Below are 19157 nucleotides of genomic sequence, written 5' to 3' on the forward strand. Positions count from 1 at the left end.
ACACATTTATTTCACTGCTTGCAAGCGTCAGTGTTGCAGGCTCAGAATATTGAGAAGGAATTCAGTCCTAGCAGCAAGCTGGTCCACGGAACAGACAAGACAACATGCCTGGAAAAGTCACAAGTAACTGAGAAGCAGGTAAGTAACGAAAAACCTTGAACTGATCTAGGTTATTCTAATCTTCAACAGCGGTGTTACTAGTTAACCTTTTATCTCTACTCAGTAGCTTAAAAACCAAAATGAAACATTTACTAGTGATAAGGGGGATATTTTAAATATGGGATTTTTGAATTTTATGAATAAATGTCTAATCTTCCTCTTCGTTTTCTATTTCAAGGAAACTGGGAAGGTTAAGGGGGAAAAAAGATTACCATGTGAAACAAAGAACTGGCTCAAATTTGGCATACATTGTTAACTTTTTAAAAGTTAAGTAATTAAATTTAGAAAATATTAGTTGCAGAAATGTGCTAAGAAAGATGAAATTACTAAAAACAATTATGTGAATCCTAGTAATTTCCCCCCACCCCTTTTCTCAAACTACGAGAATTCTACACCAAATGCATTACAAAAAAGGCATTTATAGCAGTACCAAGATAAAACTGGTCAGACAAAATCATTATATAAGGATTCCTAGCTGATAAATCATTTATTCAGACCTTGGTTGAGCCTGGATTCTTCCTAAGTGGGTGGCCAATGGATCCTGAAAGTTAAGAACTACTTGGTGCTCTGCTTTCTATTCTTCTGTACGTATTTTACATAAGAGGCAAAAAAGGGTCAGAAAACATCCGCTTTGTAAACACTATTCAAAAAACTACCATGAATCTTGTAGCATTATTGAGGCATAACAGGAATACTGTACTTTCGTGGGAACTGGCTGAACTGTTACAAATGCACAACAGACCTATTGAGCAGGAAGGGGTTGCTAGGTTTAAGGGTTTTTACCACATTTTGGAAATAAACAACAATGCAATCTATATATTTTCTATCTAGGGGAAACTCTGGCATTCAAACCCAAACATGACTCTGCAACTACAGCAAAAAAGGGGAAAAAAAATATATAGCTATTTTTTCAAAGCTATTGATTTCTTTCACTGAGTCTTTCAAAATCTAAGTCTCCAGAAGATACTAAATATTTGAATTCTCACCTACAAACACGGACAGACGTGTGTACGTTCTCAGAGAACTTGGATTTTTTTAAAAAGAAGTGTCACCTTTGGCTTCGAGTGTCTGGCCTAGGAACAGTGCCTTAAAAAAAGCAGATGACCAGCTTAGCTACTGACCATGCTGACTATTGTCCAGAATTGGATGCAATCACAGAAAAACGGCGAATGGCTCTTTCTTACAGAATGTCTGAACAAAGTGCAATCCCTGAGCACGCTTTGCAGGGCACATTCAATCGCTTGGTATCTCCTAACCAGTCTGGATTACAGACAGAATCAGTATCAAAGGAAATGAAACAGATCATCGAGGAACAGGGAAACACACTGCACTGGGCAGCTCTTGTAATACTCGTGGTGATAATACCCACGATTGGTGGGAACATCCTTGTTATTCTGGCCGTTTCACTGGAGAAAAAGCTGCAGTATGCTACCAATTACTTTCTGATGTCCTTGGCGGTGGCTGACTTGTTGGTTGGATTGTTTGTGATGCCAATTGCCCTCTTGACAATAATGTTTGGTAAGTATTTCGCTCTGCTTCTGCCATCAAACCAAAGAACTATGATATACAGTTAGGGAACTGGATGCTCATTTCATCTTTATTTTCCATGAAATAAAAGCAGGACTTGGACTATTTAATGATAAAGTAAACAGGACTTCATTTTTCAACATTTTCTATGGTTGATAATCAGTTTTAAAGAGCAAAACCTAATTTCTTGAAAACAATTTTACCTCCCCCTCAGTTATCTAATAAAATCGTTTAAGAAGTCATTCACATTAGTAATATTCATCGACTCTGCATACGTCATCCAAAAATTATAGTGAACAGCTCTACACCTTAATGTTTCTACCATTGATCCTTTTCTCATAAGAACAATTAGGACAAATAAAAAAGGACAGTTCCGGGACAGATATGTGCTGGGTTAATTATGAATAATGAGGTCTTTGAATTATTAAATCAATTTAAAATGCTAAACTTAAATTTAAAAATTGCAATTGCCCTAGTTATTCTTGTTATAGCTCAGTATAGTTTATGTACTTGAAACTTGAACATAATTCCTACACAGGCATTACTTAAAGAATTTAAGACGATGTTCAGCTGCTGAAGGAAATGGTCTGGCTCCATGTCCTAAGAGATGATCCATCTATTTAATTTTTTTATGCTACCTGACCATCCATGTTCTGGATTAACCTCTAAGTTATCAAATAAGTAGACCAAAATGTGAGCTTTCACTGTGCTAAAAATATAGTTTTGATATTTGTTATAATAAAAGAATTACATTAAAGCAGACATAAGTAGTTTTTGATTTACATATATCATCTCTAGCTATAAAATCTGAGTATACAAATAATTCTGTTGATGAGTTATGAGGGCTCTGAAGCCCTCAGAATCAGCATTAAGAGGATACTTACTCAATGCTTGAGTAAACTGATAATACTTACAAACTGGTTAAGGAAATGATTTGTAATAGAAATAGCTTCTAAGAATCATATGGTAAGGATAAAAACATTTTAAGTTATAGAAGCAAAATTTATTAAACTGGGATGCATCTCAGAAGATGAAGAAAAACTGCTACTCCAACTATCATTCCAGGTTTAAAATGTTAACACTTCTGTAACAACTGAAAGATAGCTAAAATTAAGCATCTCTCCCTGCCCCAATATATAGTCAGATGATGATAGGTTCAAACTTCCCACTTGAAATCATTTACCCAAGCTTTAAAGTAAATCAAGAAAATTCTATAGTGAGACAAGCAATAATGAATGAGGTTTGACTGCTTTACCCAGACTGTCTGATCACTAATGTTGTCTATCTTCTTCCCTTTTATAAATCTGTAATCTTTTGAGTAATGCAAAGCTACATGTAACCTTGGAAAATAACTAAGAAATCTTACTCTAATGGAGAACCTCAACAACTTTAATTCTGATTAAAGTTGAAAATAAGTAAAGTAAATAAGGAATATGTAAGTAAAGATTGTACATTCAAGTTCTCATCTCCACACACACAACTGTAGCTTAAAGCATAAACTCATACCCTTCAAACAGTGCTTGCTAGGCATACAGAAAACATCACAATGCTTATCTCACACTACCATAAAATTTAATTTTTATGTTATATTGAATAAAATAAACTGAGTGAGTTAGGAGAATGTGAACTATAACTTTAAAATCCTTGAGTCCATAAATATCAAACTCCTACTATGTGCGAAGTACTGTGGCTGATACTTTTATCATCAGTAATGGTTAAGGAATCTTAAAAGGAAAATTCCACAGTAATAAAAGTGAGCTGACAAGCAAAACAGAAAAACAGGTAACAGGAATAATTCCATGTATTCTACAGAAAAATAGTAAGTATCCTGAGAAAACTTTGGTACCCAATGTATTCTTAGCAATAAAAACAAAAAAGCATATATATATTTTAACATAAAATATGTGAAATGTCTGTATTTATGTCTTAAATGTGATATATATTTAACAGAATTTTATTCTTTTAAATGTCAATTCTGAATTACAAAATAAAATCTTTCATATCCCCACTTTTATTATCAGTAATTAAGCTATATATAGAGTAGGTAGATTTTTGGAAAAGGAATTTAATCACTATATAAAACTGTTACAATAATCATTTAAAACATAATTCCATTAATATGAAAAAGGTACACTGTCTTCTAAAACTCTTCAAAGGATACAGTACTTATGATAAATGGGATTTGACTTCAAATACGTACAATTTTTACAACCTTCACACATTAATAAGTACTTTCTAAACTAATGTATTTATAAGAAATTCAGATAATTTTAAAAGGCATAAGTAGACTAAGTATATTCTTCTCTGAATACAGGGATAATCTTCAGAACTTCTCAAGTCTAAAAAACAAAAATGTTCTGGGAGCTGTAATCATAAAGGATTAACTCCCGCTATGAGCAGTTTCAGCTACCTCAACCAAAGTAACACAAAACTTTAACTAGCTTATTTTATAATACATTTTTTAAAAAGAAAGGATAAAATAAAATTGTACCTTTTTACTGAGGGATATTTTATTCAACCACTCAATGGTTAGTTGTTTCTTATCTGAATTTCTATTTTACCAGGATAAGGACTTTAATTTCAAATCAGTTGTGTCAGGTCAACTTCCCTGACACTTCTTCCTCTCCGGGAGCACTGGACTCTGTCTTTACTTTACAGCCTCATTTTTTATGATCTTGCTCATAATTTCTAAAATCCATGACCACAAATCAGTGGTTTACAACATAATGCTTTAAAATGTCTACAGTAGAAATACTGTGGAAGGAGCAAAACAGAACATTTTACACTGATATAAAAAAGAACAAATGTTTACATTTAAGAAGTCTAAATTTTTCCTTCTCTTATTTAATATATTAAAAATGTAAAGGAAAAATACAGTATTTGGTTATCCACTGATTGTTACTGGCTTATTTATAATTTAAGTTTTTACTCATGCCTCATGATTCCTAAGTCGAAACAGTATCTGTGGCACACCTGAAAGTGTGTAAAATGGCTAAAAATTGGGTGTTTGAAGCAAGACTTCCTGGTTCTCTTTGGTTCACTTAGTATCTCAAGAGTTCAGGGCTGGCTCCGTGACTCACTGGGTTAATCCTCCGCCTGCAGTGCTGGTATCCCATATGGGCGCCGGGCTCTGGTCCCGGTTGCTCCTCTTCCAGTCCAGCTCTCTGCTGTGGCCCGGGAGTGCAGTGGAGGATGGCCCAAGTGCTTGGGCGCCTGCACCCGCATGGGAGACCAGGAGGAGGCACCTGGCTCCTGGCTTCGGATCGGCATAGTTCCAGCAGTGGTGGCCATCTGGGGAGTCAACCAAGGGAAAAAAAAAAGGAAGACCTTTCTCTCTGTCTCTCACTGTCTGTAACTCTACCTGACAAATAAATAAAATCTTTTTTTTTTTTTTAAAGAGTTCAGGCCGGCGCCGCAGCTCACTAGGCTAATCCTCTGCCTTGTGGCGCCGGCACACCGGGTTCTAGTCCCGGTCGGGGCGCTGCATTCTGTCCCAGTTGCCCCTCTTCCGGGCCAGCTCTCTGCTGTGGCCCGGGAGTACAGTGGAGGATGGCCCAAGTGCTTGGGCCCTGCACCCCATGGGAGACCAGGAGAAGCACCTGGCTCCTGCCATCGGATCAGTGCGGTGCACCGGCTGCAGCGCGCCGGCCGCGGCGGCCATTGGAGGATGAACCAACAGCAAAGGAAGACCTTTCTCTCTGTCTCTCTCTCTCACTGTCCACTCTGCCTGTCAAAAAAAAAAAAAAAAAAAAAAAAAAAAAAAAAAAAAAGAGTTCAATCACCTTGTCTATGAAACTAGTGTGCTAAATCTCTATGAACTCCAACAGGAATCGCCCTCTCGGAATGGCTTTTAAAATATAATCTTTTAAATCCTCAAAAGGAAATATCCTATACCCCAGCTTTAAAGTAAGGGTCAATATTAATTAACTTCTGAACAAATGAAATACTTTCCAAACTAAAAATGTACCCAAAAGGTCAGCAGGTTTCAGATAACCTGAGTTCATCAGGACCCTGTCAAGACAGGTTCTGGTTTAAAATGATAAGTTTTTACAGTAATTAAAAAGAGAGTAACAACACAAACCCCCAAAACCCAAACAGAAAACCCAAGCATGGCCCAGTTACAATGCATATAGGTTATTCATAAATAACATACATACATATGTATGTATACATAATGTAGCCATTAAAATTCAATGTCAGTAAAACATACTTTTATAACAAATTTAATTCAAGATTAAAATAGAATTAAACATGTTCTCATCCCATCTCCTTCTCCTGCCTCATGCTCTGAAGTTCAAAGGATACATGTACCCTTGCTACAACAGAAAGACAAACATTTTATGCGATGATGTGGCTTATTTTTTTCTAAATAGCATTGTTTTCATGTCTGGCTTAGTTGGCTAGTTTCTGTCAAACAACATTAATAAGACCCAACACTTATTGAGAGCTTTCTCTATGTTACATCCTGCTCTAAATACTTCACAATGCATAATCACATTGAACTCTCAACTCTATACAGGTTATTACCCTCATTTCACACACAGAACACAGGTACAGAGGTGTACGTAATCTGAGGTCATCAAATAAGCAGCAGAGACGTGATCTGAGCCCTGACTCTAGAATCCGTTCTTAACCTCTATTCCTCTACTTTCTCAAATGCAAATGAGAAATCCTACCAGCTGAAATTGTCAGAGTTGGGATACAGGACCAACACTTATCTTACCTCCATCTAGCCAGAGGGCCAGAAAATTTTTTTTCTAGGGCCAAGGGAGAAATCAGCATTTTTTTCAATTAGTTAGACTCAATTGGGTCTCAACTAGTACTTGTTTAAATCATTGAGACAACTGCCAGATCTCTTTTCTGAGCATGGTATCAGTTCTACACCAATGCCTATCACGCTGGATGAACCTTGTCTGGGAGCCAAACAGAAACTTACATACCTTAATGACAAATCTACCACCCTTACATGTGGTGATATTTAAAGCAGTCTTTACATTTTAAACAACAAAACATTTGTGCTAATACTAGTTAGATAATTAAATAATTGTCTATATAACCCAAGATCTAAGACTTACTTTGTTCCTTGAATAATTGCTCCTTCAATAGTCAGCTTATTATTATTTCAGGCACCACAGAAATGCCATTATTCAAACCTTACTGAAATGAACTGAGTTTAATTTGTAAGCAGGTAGCAGAAGGAAGTGGAAAATGTGCTTTGTGTTTTCAAGAAACTTTGTATGCTTCTCCTGTAGAGCAACAAATACTGTACACTCTAAATGTTTTGTTTTGTTTTGTTTTGTTTTGACAGGCAGAGTGGACAGTGAGAGAGAGAGACAGAGAGAAAGGTCTTCCTTTGCCATTGGGTCACCCTCCAATGGCCATCGCGGCCAGCGCGCTGTGGCCGGCACACCGTGCTGATCGATGGCAGGAGCCAGGTACTTATCCTGGTCTCCCATGGGGTGCAGGGCCCAAGCAGTTGGGCCATCCTCCACTGTACTCCCGGGCCACAGCAGAGAGCTGGCCTGGAAGAGGGGCAACCGGGACAGAATCCGGCGCCCTGACCGGGACTAGAACCCGGTGTGCCAGCACCACAAGGCAGAGGATTAGCCTAGTGAGCCGCGGCGCCGGCCTTCTGTTAGTTTTTATGAAAGGCTTAAATTTAGAGTCCCAGAATAGCAGTAATCAATATAGTTCAAATATCCAATTACTTATTTCCCTTAAACTGATGCTTAGCTACACTTTTTTCTTACTTGAATCAGTAACTATTTTACTTCATATTTCAAATTTTAAAAATGTCTCAAATCATTATGGAAATAAGTTGGATATATCACAACAAATAAATATAATTATTATTAATCCAAAACTCCAAATAAAAACAAGTTTTACAATAAACTGTGCCACCATATAAATCTTTATCCATTTATTCTACATAGAATAAAAAGACTTTCCTGACCTTGAACCTACCAAATTAACTGAAAAACATTTTTAAAATCAAAGTATCTGAAAAAAAAAAAAAAAAATCAAAGTATCTGGACTAGGAGCTGCTTCTATGGAAACTAAGAACGTCTAGAACTGTTTAGAATTAATATAAATTTTTAGACAATCTGAATGTATTAGACAATTATATAAGCAATTTTGATATTTATAAAAATATTTCTATTAATTTAATACTGTTATGTGTGACTTTTATATTCATTTCATGTAAAATTGTCTATTTGTAATTCATGAAAGTCAGAATCTTACAAGCTTATAATCACAAAGATCCACTTCTCTTAATTTTGAACCTCAGTTTAAGAAAATTGGTTTTGCATTTCAATATTCCTAGTAAGCACTGACTGAAATAAGAAAATGCTAATAATCTGCATTAATTTTAATTCCTGCTATCTGCTCCAAAATTGAAGTTCATAAGTAAATTAATTCTGTTGGAAAGTGAAGCTAACACAACTTCACAGGCTCAGTCAAATCAGTGCTTAAAAGCTTTCCCTCTTAACCAGTTACGGAGTATGTGGCTCAGATGGTCAAATTCCAGAGCTATGTACTTTCTTTATAAAAGTTCTCTCGAGGCTTCCTGTTCATGGTTACCAATTTATGACCAGAATTTTCCAGACGTTGGTTTTCCAAAGTATAATCTGTGATTAGAAAAGCTAAATAGACAAGTTTAAATTATTAGCACAACATTTTTAAAGGATGATATAGAGAAAGAATATACTTAAAGGAAACCTAAGATACAACACAAAAATGATCTGCCTATTTTAATCCTTAACTATGATCAGTAACAGGTGACAGCTCTGGACTTGAGTATTTTCCTACCTTGCTATTCAGTCCTAATCTAGAATGTCAGGTCAGTTGAGATATAGCCTTAAGTCAAATAGTTCCCACTGCAAAACTCTCAATCACATGAAATTCTTCTCACTTTTAGACTGCTAGTTTATTTTTAAACTTAGGTCAAAGAATGCACCGTTGCCTTGTCCAAGGTCCTTTTCCACGAATTGACAGCAAACCTGAATGCCACGAAGAGGGAGAAATCCAACTAAACAGATTATTTCTGAATACAAGTTTCTCTGCTATACTTTTTGCCTCTGTTTTGAGAAACCTCCAGGAAGTGCCTTTCTGTGCTGCAAACTCAGTCCTTATCCTACACCAGCAAATCAAGCAGCCTCTTTCAAGACTCAGCACCACCTTCTCTGAAAGTCTTCCACAGCACTGCTTCTCAAACATTAATCTGCACACAAATCTTCTGGGGATCTTACTTGCTGAAATGCAGGGCCTGATACAGCTGGTCTAGGATGAGACCCAAGAGCAGGTCTACTAAATTCTCAGGTGATTTCAACCCTAGCTCCCTGATGTGAAGGACACACGTAGTAGGACACACGTAGTATTAAGATTCTTTTTTTTTTTTTTTTTTTTTACAGGCAGAGTGGACAGTGAGAGAGAGAGACAGAGAGAAAGGTCTTCCTTTGCCGTTGGGTCACCCTCCAATGGCCGCCGCAGACGGCGCACCGCGCTGATCCGAAGGCAGGAGCCAGGTGCTTCTCCTGGTCTCCCATGGGGTGCAGGGCCCAAGCACTTGGGCCATCCTCCGCTGCACTCCCTGGCCACAGCAGAGAGCTGGCCTGGAAGAGGGGCAACCGGGACAGAATCCGGCGCCCCGATCAGAACTAGAACCTGGTGTGCCGGTGCCACTAGGCGGAGGATTAGCCTATTAAGCCGTAGTGCCGGCTTAGTATTAACATTCTAAAGAACATTTTGAACTAGATTCTAAGTTTGATAAATAATGCTTCTCTCCCTGCCCCCATATGCAAAGACTCAACTGTATCTGAATTTGCTCATGTGCAAAATCAGCTGTATATCAAAGGCCCCTTCCAGTTTCAATGAAATTATAATTTGCCACTTCTATCCCTTCAATTCAACAAGTAAAACAAGAGTTATTTGCAATAATATAATTAAAAGTATGAATGCCAGCTCTCCGCTATCTGATGCTTTCATCTGTCGTACAATCCTTTATCTTTGAGTACAAAAGTTCTCACTGTTATTTTTGTCACACACCAACTCTGGTAACAGAACACACCAAGAAGTGGATCTATCAGCTTTGCTATCTTTTTTGTGAAGTATCGAAACATTTCCCTGAAATTCTAGTGGATTCTTGGAAGTAACATATTCAGGTCCATCTAAAACTCTTACCCTAAATTGTAGTCTTTTTTCTGGTCTGGGATTTTTTTTTTTTTTAATAGGCAGAGTGGACAGTCAGAGAGAGAGAGAAATTCGGTCTTCCTTTGCAGGTGGTTTACCTTCCAATGGACGCCGCGGCCGGCGCACCATGCTGATACGATGGCAGGAGCCAGGTACTTATCCTGGTCTCTCACTGCACTCCCTGGCCTGGAAAAGGGGCAACCGGGACAGAATCCAGCGCCCCGACCGGGACTAGAACCTGGTGTGCCGGCGCTGCAGGCGGAGGATTAGCCTACTGAGCCACGGCACTGGCCAATTTATCTTTTAATTCCATTTTCATGAGGTTTTTGAGTGCTTCCTTTACATAGTAAAATGTTTTTTTCTATACCATAGCAACTCAGAAATGAGTTTAAATTCCAGCTGTAACACTGTATAAACTTTAAAAAGACTACAAAAGGAACTGACAAAACAGTTGAGGTCAAAATAATGCTAAATATGTTAAACTGCTATTGACTTAGAAAAAGCCTTGTAATTACTACACAAAATAGAAAATAATTATAAGGTACTATCTACAGAAATATTGTATTTAATATTATTGTCTCAATTACACTAAAGTTAAACATTACCTTGTAAAGGTCAGGTCAAAACTTCAGATGAGTAACAAAAAAAAGGTTAAAATTATGTATCCCTCAAAAATACTACAGACTGAAGGCTGTCACAGAAGAAAATGTTTTTTTTTTTTTCTTTCTTACAGAGGCTATATGGCCCCTCCCACTTGTTCTATGTCCTGCCTGGTTATTTCTTGATGTTCTCTTTTCAACTGCATCCATCATGCATCTCTGTGCCATTTCAGTGGACCGTTACATAGCCATCAAAAAGCCAATCCAGGCTAATCAGTATAACTCAGGAGCTACTGCATTCATCAAGATTACAGTGGTATGGTTAATTTCAATAGGTATGTGGGGAATGCCAGGGTGTGGATGGTGCACATATGGCCTTTGGTTCCAGAGGCTAGGAAAGTAACACCAGCCTAGTAGGCCAGGTAACTCAGCGTAAGAGGTGGTCAAGGTAGCCTCCTGACGAACCAACACAAGCTACTTACATCATGACATTTATCACATAGCTTCTCAACCCCAGTCAGCAAAAACTATGAAGCAGCAGCAAAACTCATGTCCTTTGAGAGAAAAAACTTCACAGTTCAAATTTACTGAGGTATCTTCCCACTTTGATTTTGATATGCAGGAAGGTTAAGTCTGAAAACAGTTTTCATATCTGTCAATAGATCACACTAAGGCCGAGCTAGCATTTGGAATTCTGCAATTACATTAAAGGAACAAAAATGAAATGCATCTTAAATTACATCTAAGAAAATAAACAGGGGCCGGCACCGCGGCTCACTAGGCTAATCCTCTGCCTTGTGGCGCCGGCACACCGGGTTCTAGTCCCGGTCAGGGCGCCGGATTCTGTCCCGGTTGCCCCTCTTCCAGGCCAGCTCTCCGCTGTGGCCAGGGAGTGCAGTGGAGGATGGCCCAAGTGCTTGGGCCCTGCACCCCACGGGAGACCAGGATAAGTACCTGGCTCCTGCCATCGATCAGCACGGTGTGCCGGCCACAGCGCGCTGGCCGCGGTGGCCATTGGAGGGTGACCCAATGGCAAAGGAAGACCTTTCTCTCTGTCTCTCTCTCTCACTGTCCACTCTGCCTGTCAAAAAAAAAAAAACAAAAAAAACAAAACAAAACAAAACAAAAAAACCAAACAAACAGAAAATAAACAGAAAAAGAGAAAAAAGCCACCACTCCAAATATTTTTAAGGAGGTATCAAAGACCATCTTGGAAGTACTTTACTATGTGTACAGATGAATACTTGAATATGTGTACAGATTAAAGGCAGACAAGTACTGAACTGTATTGAATGTTTAATTAAAAGTTTTAAGATGGATACAAAGAAATGACGTTAAACTGTCATTCAGAAATGACTTACAGAAAAAAAATTCACATTACTTCTAGAGCTGCTATAATATTTTAGCATGTGATATGGCACACATTACCCAAAACTCTTATTAATATCAGAAAAATAAGCGGATGTGCAACAATTACAATGATGTGACTTGCACATCCACTTCTTGATAGTAAAAAAAAAATTTCAAAGAGGAAAACAATTAAGAGACTTGGAATGCTACAAGAAGATAAGAAAAAGATGTTACTTCTCACCAATCACAGTAAGAACACGGGCAAGAAAGCAAAATATTGAAACTGACCTTTTAATTCTGAAATTATGATACTAGATCCAAACCATTTTTGATGTTTGGAGATAAAGCTAGGTGTGATACTAATCTGGTTTGGAAACAAAGTTAGGGTCAAGAAAAAGCCTATGCAGAATGGAGAGATTTTCAGGCAGTGAGAAAATGCATTTTGGGGTTGGGGATTAAGAGCACCACAGACTCCCAAAAAAACTCGAGGAAGGAGAGTTGGGGGTCAACGGCTGACAATCAAAAAAATCTGAGTGGAAAGGAGGAAAACTAAAGTAATTAATTTCAAATGACCCACATTATTTTGGTAAGCTCATTGCAATGAGGCAGAGGGAAGGAATGTGAGGTGTTGTAGGGGGCGGTGGATGAGGGCAGAGGCAGGGAACTTTATCTTTAAGAATTAAAACATCTTAAGTTGTGAAATATGATCAAGCCAATAAGGTAAAAAGCCTTTTGGTAGAAGGAATACACAGGACAGATAACATGTATCATAAGCTATTCATTTTTATTAAGTGTCTTTAACAAGCAAAGTACTAAGACTATGTAGATGAATAACAAAAAGAATCCTTGCACTCAAAGGAAGGCCTATAAATAAATAAAATACACTAATACAAAGTGTATGCAGGAAGGAAAAAAATAAGATAGTGCTAGATTTATAGACCTGGAAGGAATCTTAAAATTCTACTTCTTCCTTTTATGGATGAGAAAAAAGAAACTTAGAGGTTTTAAATAGTTGGCTAAAGGACTCTTGTCAAAGCTTGTCAGCACTAAGGCGGAGATCAATGCTCTTTCCTTCATCATACTGTCTCATAAAAACAATCACAATTTAGTAACTTCAGACAGTTTTGAATTGTGACGAAGTGCTGGAGAGAGCTCACTTTCTTCTTTTGCATTTATAGTTATCCTAGTGCTGTGGCTTGCACATGTCTCCCAAGTTCATGTATCTGAGACCTAATCCTCAGGGCAACAGTTCTGGGGTGCCCTTGGGGAGTGATTAGGTCAGAGGGTCCTTCACTCAGGAGTAGATTAATGCCATGACTGAGGGAATGGGTTCACCAAGGATGAGTTTGGCCCCCCCTTTTGTGCTCTTTCTCCCACATGATGTTTTCCATCATGCTGCCACAAGAATACCCCTACCAGATGTGGGCCCTTGATCTTGGACCTCCTCATTTTCAGAACCATAACCAGATAAATTTGTTTATTTTAAATTGCCATCTGTGGAGTTTTTATAGCAGCATAAAACTAATACACACAGGTAACACCTAACAATGATAGGTATTAAAAATAAGAGGGTAAAAGTATAAAACGTACTAATGAAAACTTCAAAGCTATTGACCAACAAGCTAGAGAGGAGGGTAAAGTGAGCCTTGATGGAGGATTAACTTAAAGTGGAAAAACAGGGAAGCACAGAACAACTAAAAGTCAAGATAACAGTAAAAAGAGTGGCTCTCCAGTAGTGAAGAGTAGCAGGACAAGGAAAGGAACTATTAAGAGTTCATGCATTTAGGTATGTGATTGTTTTAACTGGACTTCTAGGTGACCTCAAGAATGTAAATAAGCCAGAGTTGAGGAATTCAAGCCTCAAGATTAAGGTGTTAGGGAGAGTCATTAATGGGATGAAGTCAATGAAGGTGATGTCAAGGAAGCAGTGGAGATGAAGACCAGAGCAAGTACTGGAATCACTGCGGCAGACAGGTATCCTGGAGGATGGCACACGGCCACAGGGAGGAAAGAATGGGGTAAGGTGATTCAACAGACTCAGAAGGAAGTAGTTTTGAAAAGGGAAGTACTGCAAGAGAAAGAACGGAGGAACGAGGATCTGGGAGTAGAGGAGGGAGCAGGAGTCAGCAGAGGGTAAAAAAATAAATATTTTAGCTCTGCAGGCATTATCCTGTTTCTGCCCCAACTACTCAACCCCGATGTACCAGAACAAAAGCAGTCAAAGACAATACACCGACAAGTGAGTGCAGCTGTGTTCCAATAAAACTTTCACACAACAGAATGTGAGCCACATTCGGCCCTCAAGCTGCAGTGTGCTGACCCCTGGTGTACAACAGCAAATCCGCAGACTCCTCTTTCTGGTGGCACACATGAAGAAAAAGGGCAATCCCCTCCCTCAAAAGGGTTTCAGGAGAACGTTCCTGTCCAGGGCTCTTCAACAATCATAAAAGGCTGTACGGGCGAAGCAGGGCTTTTGGATTTACAAAACAGGATTCTAGAGGCTTCTAAAGATTGATTAATTCAGACATTTAAAAATATCTGCTGTTTCAAAGTAAAGATTCAGGCTAATCTTCATGTTCGTCATCTCTCTAATAAACTATTTCACTAGACAACATATTTATTTAATTAATTTTTAGTATTTCTAAGTGTTTACTTATTTGAAAGGCTGTGGGAGAGACCATGATCTTACAACCATGGGTTTACTCCCCAGATGTCCACAGCAGCTAGGACTGGGCAAAGCTGAAGCCAGGAAGTCAGGAACTCCAACCGGGTCTCCCACATGGGTGTCAGAGGCACGAGCACTGGGGCGAGTGTTTGCTGCCTCCCAGGGGCATTAGCAGGAATGTAGATTAGAAGCAGAAGCAGAAGCAGAACTGATTCCAGACAGTCCTAAGTGGCTACTCAACTGCTGAGCCAAATGTCTGCCCTGCTTTTTGGGTTTTTTTGCATTGTTAACAAGCTCCCAGGTGATACTGATGCCACTGGCCCAGGTTCATGTGTTGTGTAGCAGGGCTCCGGAACAGTCATATTTGTACAACAAATGTCTCCATACAGTCAGACTGAGGCTACCAGATAGGTCCATGGCTAAGAAATCATACTCTGTCCACCCCAGCAACTTCATATTTAAATACTCACTCCATGGTATTTAAAGTATTAGAAAATTAGCATGGGGTACATATCTTTCCCATCTATTAGAGACACTCTAAATCTTGAAAATAAATCTCACAATTTACATACTCTCAAATATTTAAGTAGAATTTTTAAAATATGAATTCCTTAGTTTTCCCTAAGAAGTTAGAAGGATAAATAAAAATAACCAACTGCCTGCTAAATAAAACTGTGTCCACAAAGGCAGTAAAACAGACAACTATTCAGAATAAAACTTGTCCACAAAGGCAATAAAACAGACAACTATTCAGAATAAAGACACTGGGTACATGCACTCTCAAGTCTCGCTAGATCAACTACAAGGGATATGAAGATTATAGCAACTTCTCTTCTGAATTCCTTTCTCTTTACCTGGCTAGATCTATGAATAAAAACAGAAATACATAGTAAATGAAAACATCCCTTAATATATCAAGAATGTATTATAGCTTTAGGAAAACTTTATCATAAATCTGAAATCACTAATCCCTTTGTTTAAAAACAGATCTACTTACTTAGGTTCTATTTGTCACAGCTTCCATCAATAAGTACTTTGACAGATTCTGCACTGTGGGTCCCAGGAATTACAATGAAATAACCAGCATAACGCTACTGGTATAAAATCTCAAAAGCCTTAATCTAAGACTTCTAGATCATAAAAATGACTCAATATATCTTGCTACCTTCTCCTTAGGCATTGCCATTCCAATCCCTATTAAAGGGATAGAGACCAACGTGGAGAACCCAAACAACGTCACTTGTGAGTTGACAAAGCAGCGTTTTGGCAATTTCAGGCTCTTTGGCTCACTGGCTGCCTTCTTTACACCTCTCGCGATCATGATTGTCACGTATTTTCTCACCATCCACGCTTTACAGAAGAAAGCTTACGTGGTCAGAAACAAGCCCCCGCAACGCCTAACGTGGCTGACTGTGTCCACGGTTTTCCAAAAGGATGATACGCCTTGCTCATCGCCTGAAAAGGTGGCAATGCTCGATGCTTCTCGTCAGGACAAAAGTGTGTCCAACTCAGGTGATGAGATACTTATGCGAAGAATGTCCACAGTGGGGAAAAAGTCAGTGCAGACAATTTCCAACGAACAGAGGGCCTCGAAGGTCCTTGGAATTGTGTTTTTCCTCTTTTTACTTATGTGGTGCCCCTTTTTTATTACAAATATAACTTTGGTTTTGTGTGATTCCTGTAACCAGGCTACTCTCCAAATGCTCCTGGAGGTGTTTGTGTGGATAGGCTACATTTCCTCAGGAGTGAATCCTCTGATCTACACCCTCTTCAATAAGACATTTCGGGATGCATTTGGCCGATACATCACCTGCAATTACCAGGCCACAAAGTCAGTAAAAACTCCTAGAAGATGCTCTAGTAATATCCACTTCCGGAATCCAATGGCAGAGAACTCCAGGTTTTTCATGAAGCATGGAATTAGAAACGGGATCAATCCTGCCATGTACCAGAGCCCAATGAGGCTACGAAGTTCAACCATTCAGTCTTCATCAATAATTCTACTAGATACACTTCTCCTCACCGAAAATGAAGGTGGCAAAACTGAAGAGCAAGTCAGTTATGTATAGCAGAACTGGATGTTTTCATCTAATACAATGATGAGTAAGATGATGAATGAGATATAAATGTATCAAGGATTACATAAAGAATTATAGTCATATATTAAATCATCTAAGAGTTAAGTATTAAGATTATCTAATCTTCCTTACTTGGACAAAAGTACTCCATAAAAAACTTTTGTACAGCTACAAATGAAAATAATCCAACACTCTGGTTACATGTCATCGCATTCAAATGACATTAAACGAATACATTTTAAAGCTTAAAAATAGATCAATATCATAAAATTTAATTAGTTTCTAACTGTATGCAAAGCTATGCTAAGAATGAAATAAAACAAACCAGCATTAACCTTGTCTTCAGCACATAAAAGCTTGCAGCATGACACAGCGCATGACAGACAAAGAGCTGAAAGTATGCATGAAAGGATCACATCCACAGTGAGACAGACTGGGCTAAACGTAGTCAGAATCCTCCCTTGACACGGAGACTATCTTGATGGAAGGGTGAGGAACGCCAGGAGCTGAGCATCATAAAATAAGAGGATCTCAGAGCTGTTTGCTAAATGGCTGATGCCAGACATCAACCCAGCAGAGGTGGGTCTACTGCAGGAGAAAGCAAGCAAACTCGTGTGCTATCTGAATCTTACTATGTTTCTTCAAGTGATTAATGAACATAAACAAATGAAATGGTGGCACATCAATCTGGGGACCCAAACTTTAAGTGACCTCATAAACTTAGATCATGGCTGCTTGTGCTTGCTTAATGACAAAGGTAAACAGAATTCTGACACAAGATTTTTAATTCACCTTCATTATTTTGTATTTCCTGTTAGATGTGGTAATGAGTGCAACCTGTTCCACTCAATAGTCAGCTGATAGAATTTAGAAGAGACACTTAAAAAGCACTGGTCTACTATGGATGTTAGAATCTTAGTTCTTTTATTTAACTATGACAATGAAAAATTTCATTAATTGTTTTGGCATTCAATCTCCTTATCTTTAAAAAAATGAGAATACTGGCTTACTTCTAAGTTTCTTCCACCTTTAAAAATTCTCACTCTAGGAGCCAAAGCTGTGGCATAATGGAGTAAGCCTCTGTTTGTGGTGCCTGCATCCCATATGGGCGCCAGTTCATGTTCCAGCTGCTCCTCCTTTTTTTTTTTTTTTTTTTTGTTCTTTTATTTGACAGGTAGGGTTAGACAGTGAGAAGGAAAGAGACAGAGAGAAAGGTCTTCCTTCCATTGGTTCACCCCCCAAATGGCCACCACGGCTGGCGCTGCACCGATCTGAAGCCAGGAGTCAGGTGCTTCTTTCTGGTCTCCCATGCGGGTGCAGGGCCCAAGGACTTGGGCCATCCTTCACTGCCTTCCTGGGCCACAGCAGAGAGCTGGACTGGAAAAGGAGCAATTGGGACTAGAACCCGGCGCCCATAGGGGATGCTGGCGCCGCAGGTGGAGGATTAACCTATGAGCCACGGCGCTGGCCTCCAGCTGCTCCTCTTCTGAGCCAGCTTTCTGCTATGGCCTGGAGAGGCAGTAGAGGGCAGTGCAAGTGTTTGGGCTCCTGCACCCGCATGGGAGACCCAGAAGAAGCTCCTGGCTTTGGATCTGCCCAGCTCCAGCAATTGCAACCATTTGGTGAGTAAACCAGCGGATGGAAGACTTTTGCCTGCCTCTCCCTCTCTCTGCCTGTAATTCTACCTCTCAAATAAATAAACAAAACCTTTTCAAAAAGGTTTTTTAAAAAACTCTCACTCTAGAGAAATGACACTCAGATAAAATTTAAAAAACATGCTTTTAACTCCAGTTACATGATAATTACATTTAATTTTCTTCATCTATAGAATAAGTTAAAAAAATCTCTAAATCTTTGCTAGTTCCTACTTCTTAAAGAATCATATTGTGGAAAAAAGAACTCACAATGGTCCTTTAGAAGTTATAAGCACATACAGGCTGGTATTGTGGTATGTTGGGTTAATGGGTTCCTGTCCCAACTATTCCACTTACAATACAGCTTCCTGCTAATGCACTTGGAAAGAAAGCAGAAGATGGCCCAAGTGCTTGGGCCTTACAATCGATGTAGGAGATGAGACCGAGTTCCTGGCTAACAGCTCACTGGAGACATCTGCTACTGAAACTGGGAATTTACCTCATGTATGAGCTACAGGAGAAAAACTAATTTTAATTTTAATTAAACAGCAAAGCACTGTTGGGTTAAAAAGGAAATAAAGTTTCATAAAGCCCATCAACTTCCTCTATGGTGCAATATACATATCAAGCCACTGATTTATATTAATATGAAATATAAAGGCACTGACAATAACAAGAATCAATAGCTGACAATGAAGAAACAAGAGACAAATATGTGCAAGATTCTTTATACAACCCAACAGTTAACTAAAGATCCACCTGGTAGAATATGCTTTCCATGCTAAAACTACCTAGTTTCCCAATAAGAATGTAAAACAAACAAAAAACACAAACCAAAAAGCCTCCAAATACTCTGTATGGCAATGATAAACTACTTTTGTTTTGTTTTCAATTGTGTTTAGAGCAAGAGAATAAGGAAAGCCTAGGGTCACAGCGTGGCCAGATAATCTGCCAA

At 38.7% G+C, this 19157-nt stretch overlaps 2 protein-coding genes across 4 annotated transcripts in view; one reads left to right on the forward strand and one right to left on the reverse strand.

The window, feature by feature from the left end:
- HTR2B (5-hydroxytryptamine receptor 2B) lies at nt 1-18801 on the forward strand. Of its 2 annotated transcripts, XM_051848101.2 has the most exons (4): nt 1-138; nt 991-1677; nt 10610-10810; nt 15667-17046. In XM_051848101.2, the coding sequence occupies exons 2-4, from the start codon at nt 1260-1262 to the stop codon at nt 16557-16559; spliced, it is 1512 nt and encodes a 503-aa protein (XP_051704061.2). In that variant the 5' UTR covers nt 1-138; nt 991-1259; the 3' UTR covers nt 16560-17046. The 2 variants fall into 2 exon arrangements, with proteins under 2 accessions (XP_051704061.2, XP_008257523.2); XM_008259301.4 differs by lacking the exon at nt 10610-10810 and having other exon boundaries at nt 15667-18801.
- Nucleotides 1-19157, reverse strand: part of PSMD1 (proteasome 26S subunit, non-ATPase 1) — a 100720-nt gene that overhangs the window by 49150 nt on the left and 32413 nt on the right. The window lies entirely within an intron of this gene.

This window comes from Oryctolagus cuniculus, chromosome 3 (genome assembly GCF_964237555.1).
Source record: "Oryctolagus cuniculus chromosome 3, mOryCun1.1, whole genome shotgun sequence".
Classification (NCBI taxonomy): domain Eukaryota; kingdom Metazoa; phylum Chordata; class Mammalia; order Lagomorpha; family Leporidae; genus Oryctolagus; species Oryctolagus cuniculus.

Excerpts from the sequence above, each read along its gene's own strand:
- HTR2B (XM_051848101.2), top strand. The coding sequence starts at position 1,260 with ATGACCAGCTTAGCTACTGACCATGCTGACTATTGTCCAGAATTGGAT. Across the intron at positions 1,678-10,609 it reads CCTCTTGACAATAATGTTTG|AGGCTATATGGCCCCTCCCA; the intron begins GTAAGTATTTCG and ends TCTTTCTTACAG. Across the intron at positions 10,811-15,666 it reads GGTATGGTTAATTTCAATAG|GCATTGCCATTCCAATCCCT; the intron begins GTATGTGGGGAA and ends CCTTCTCCTTAG.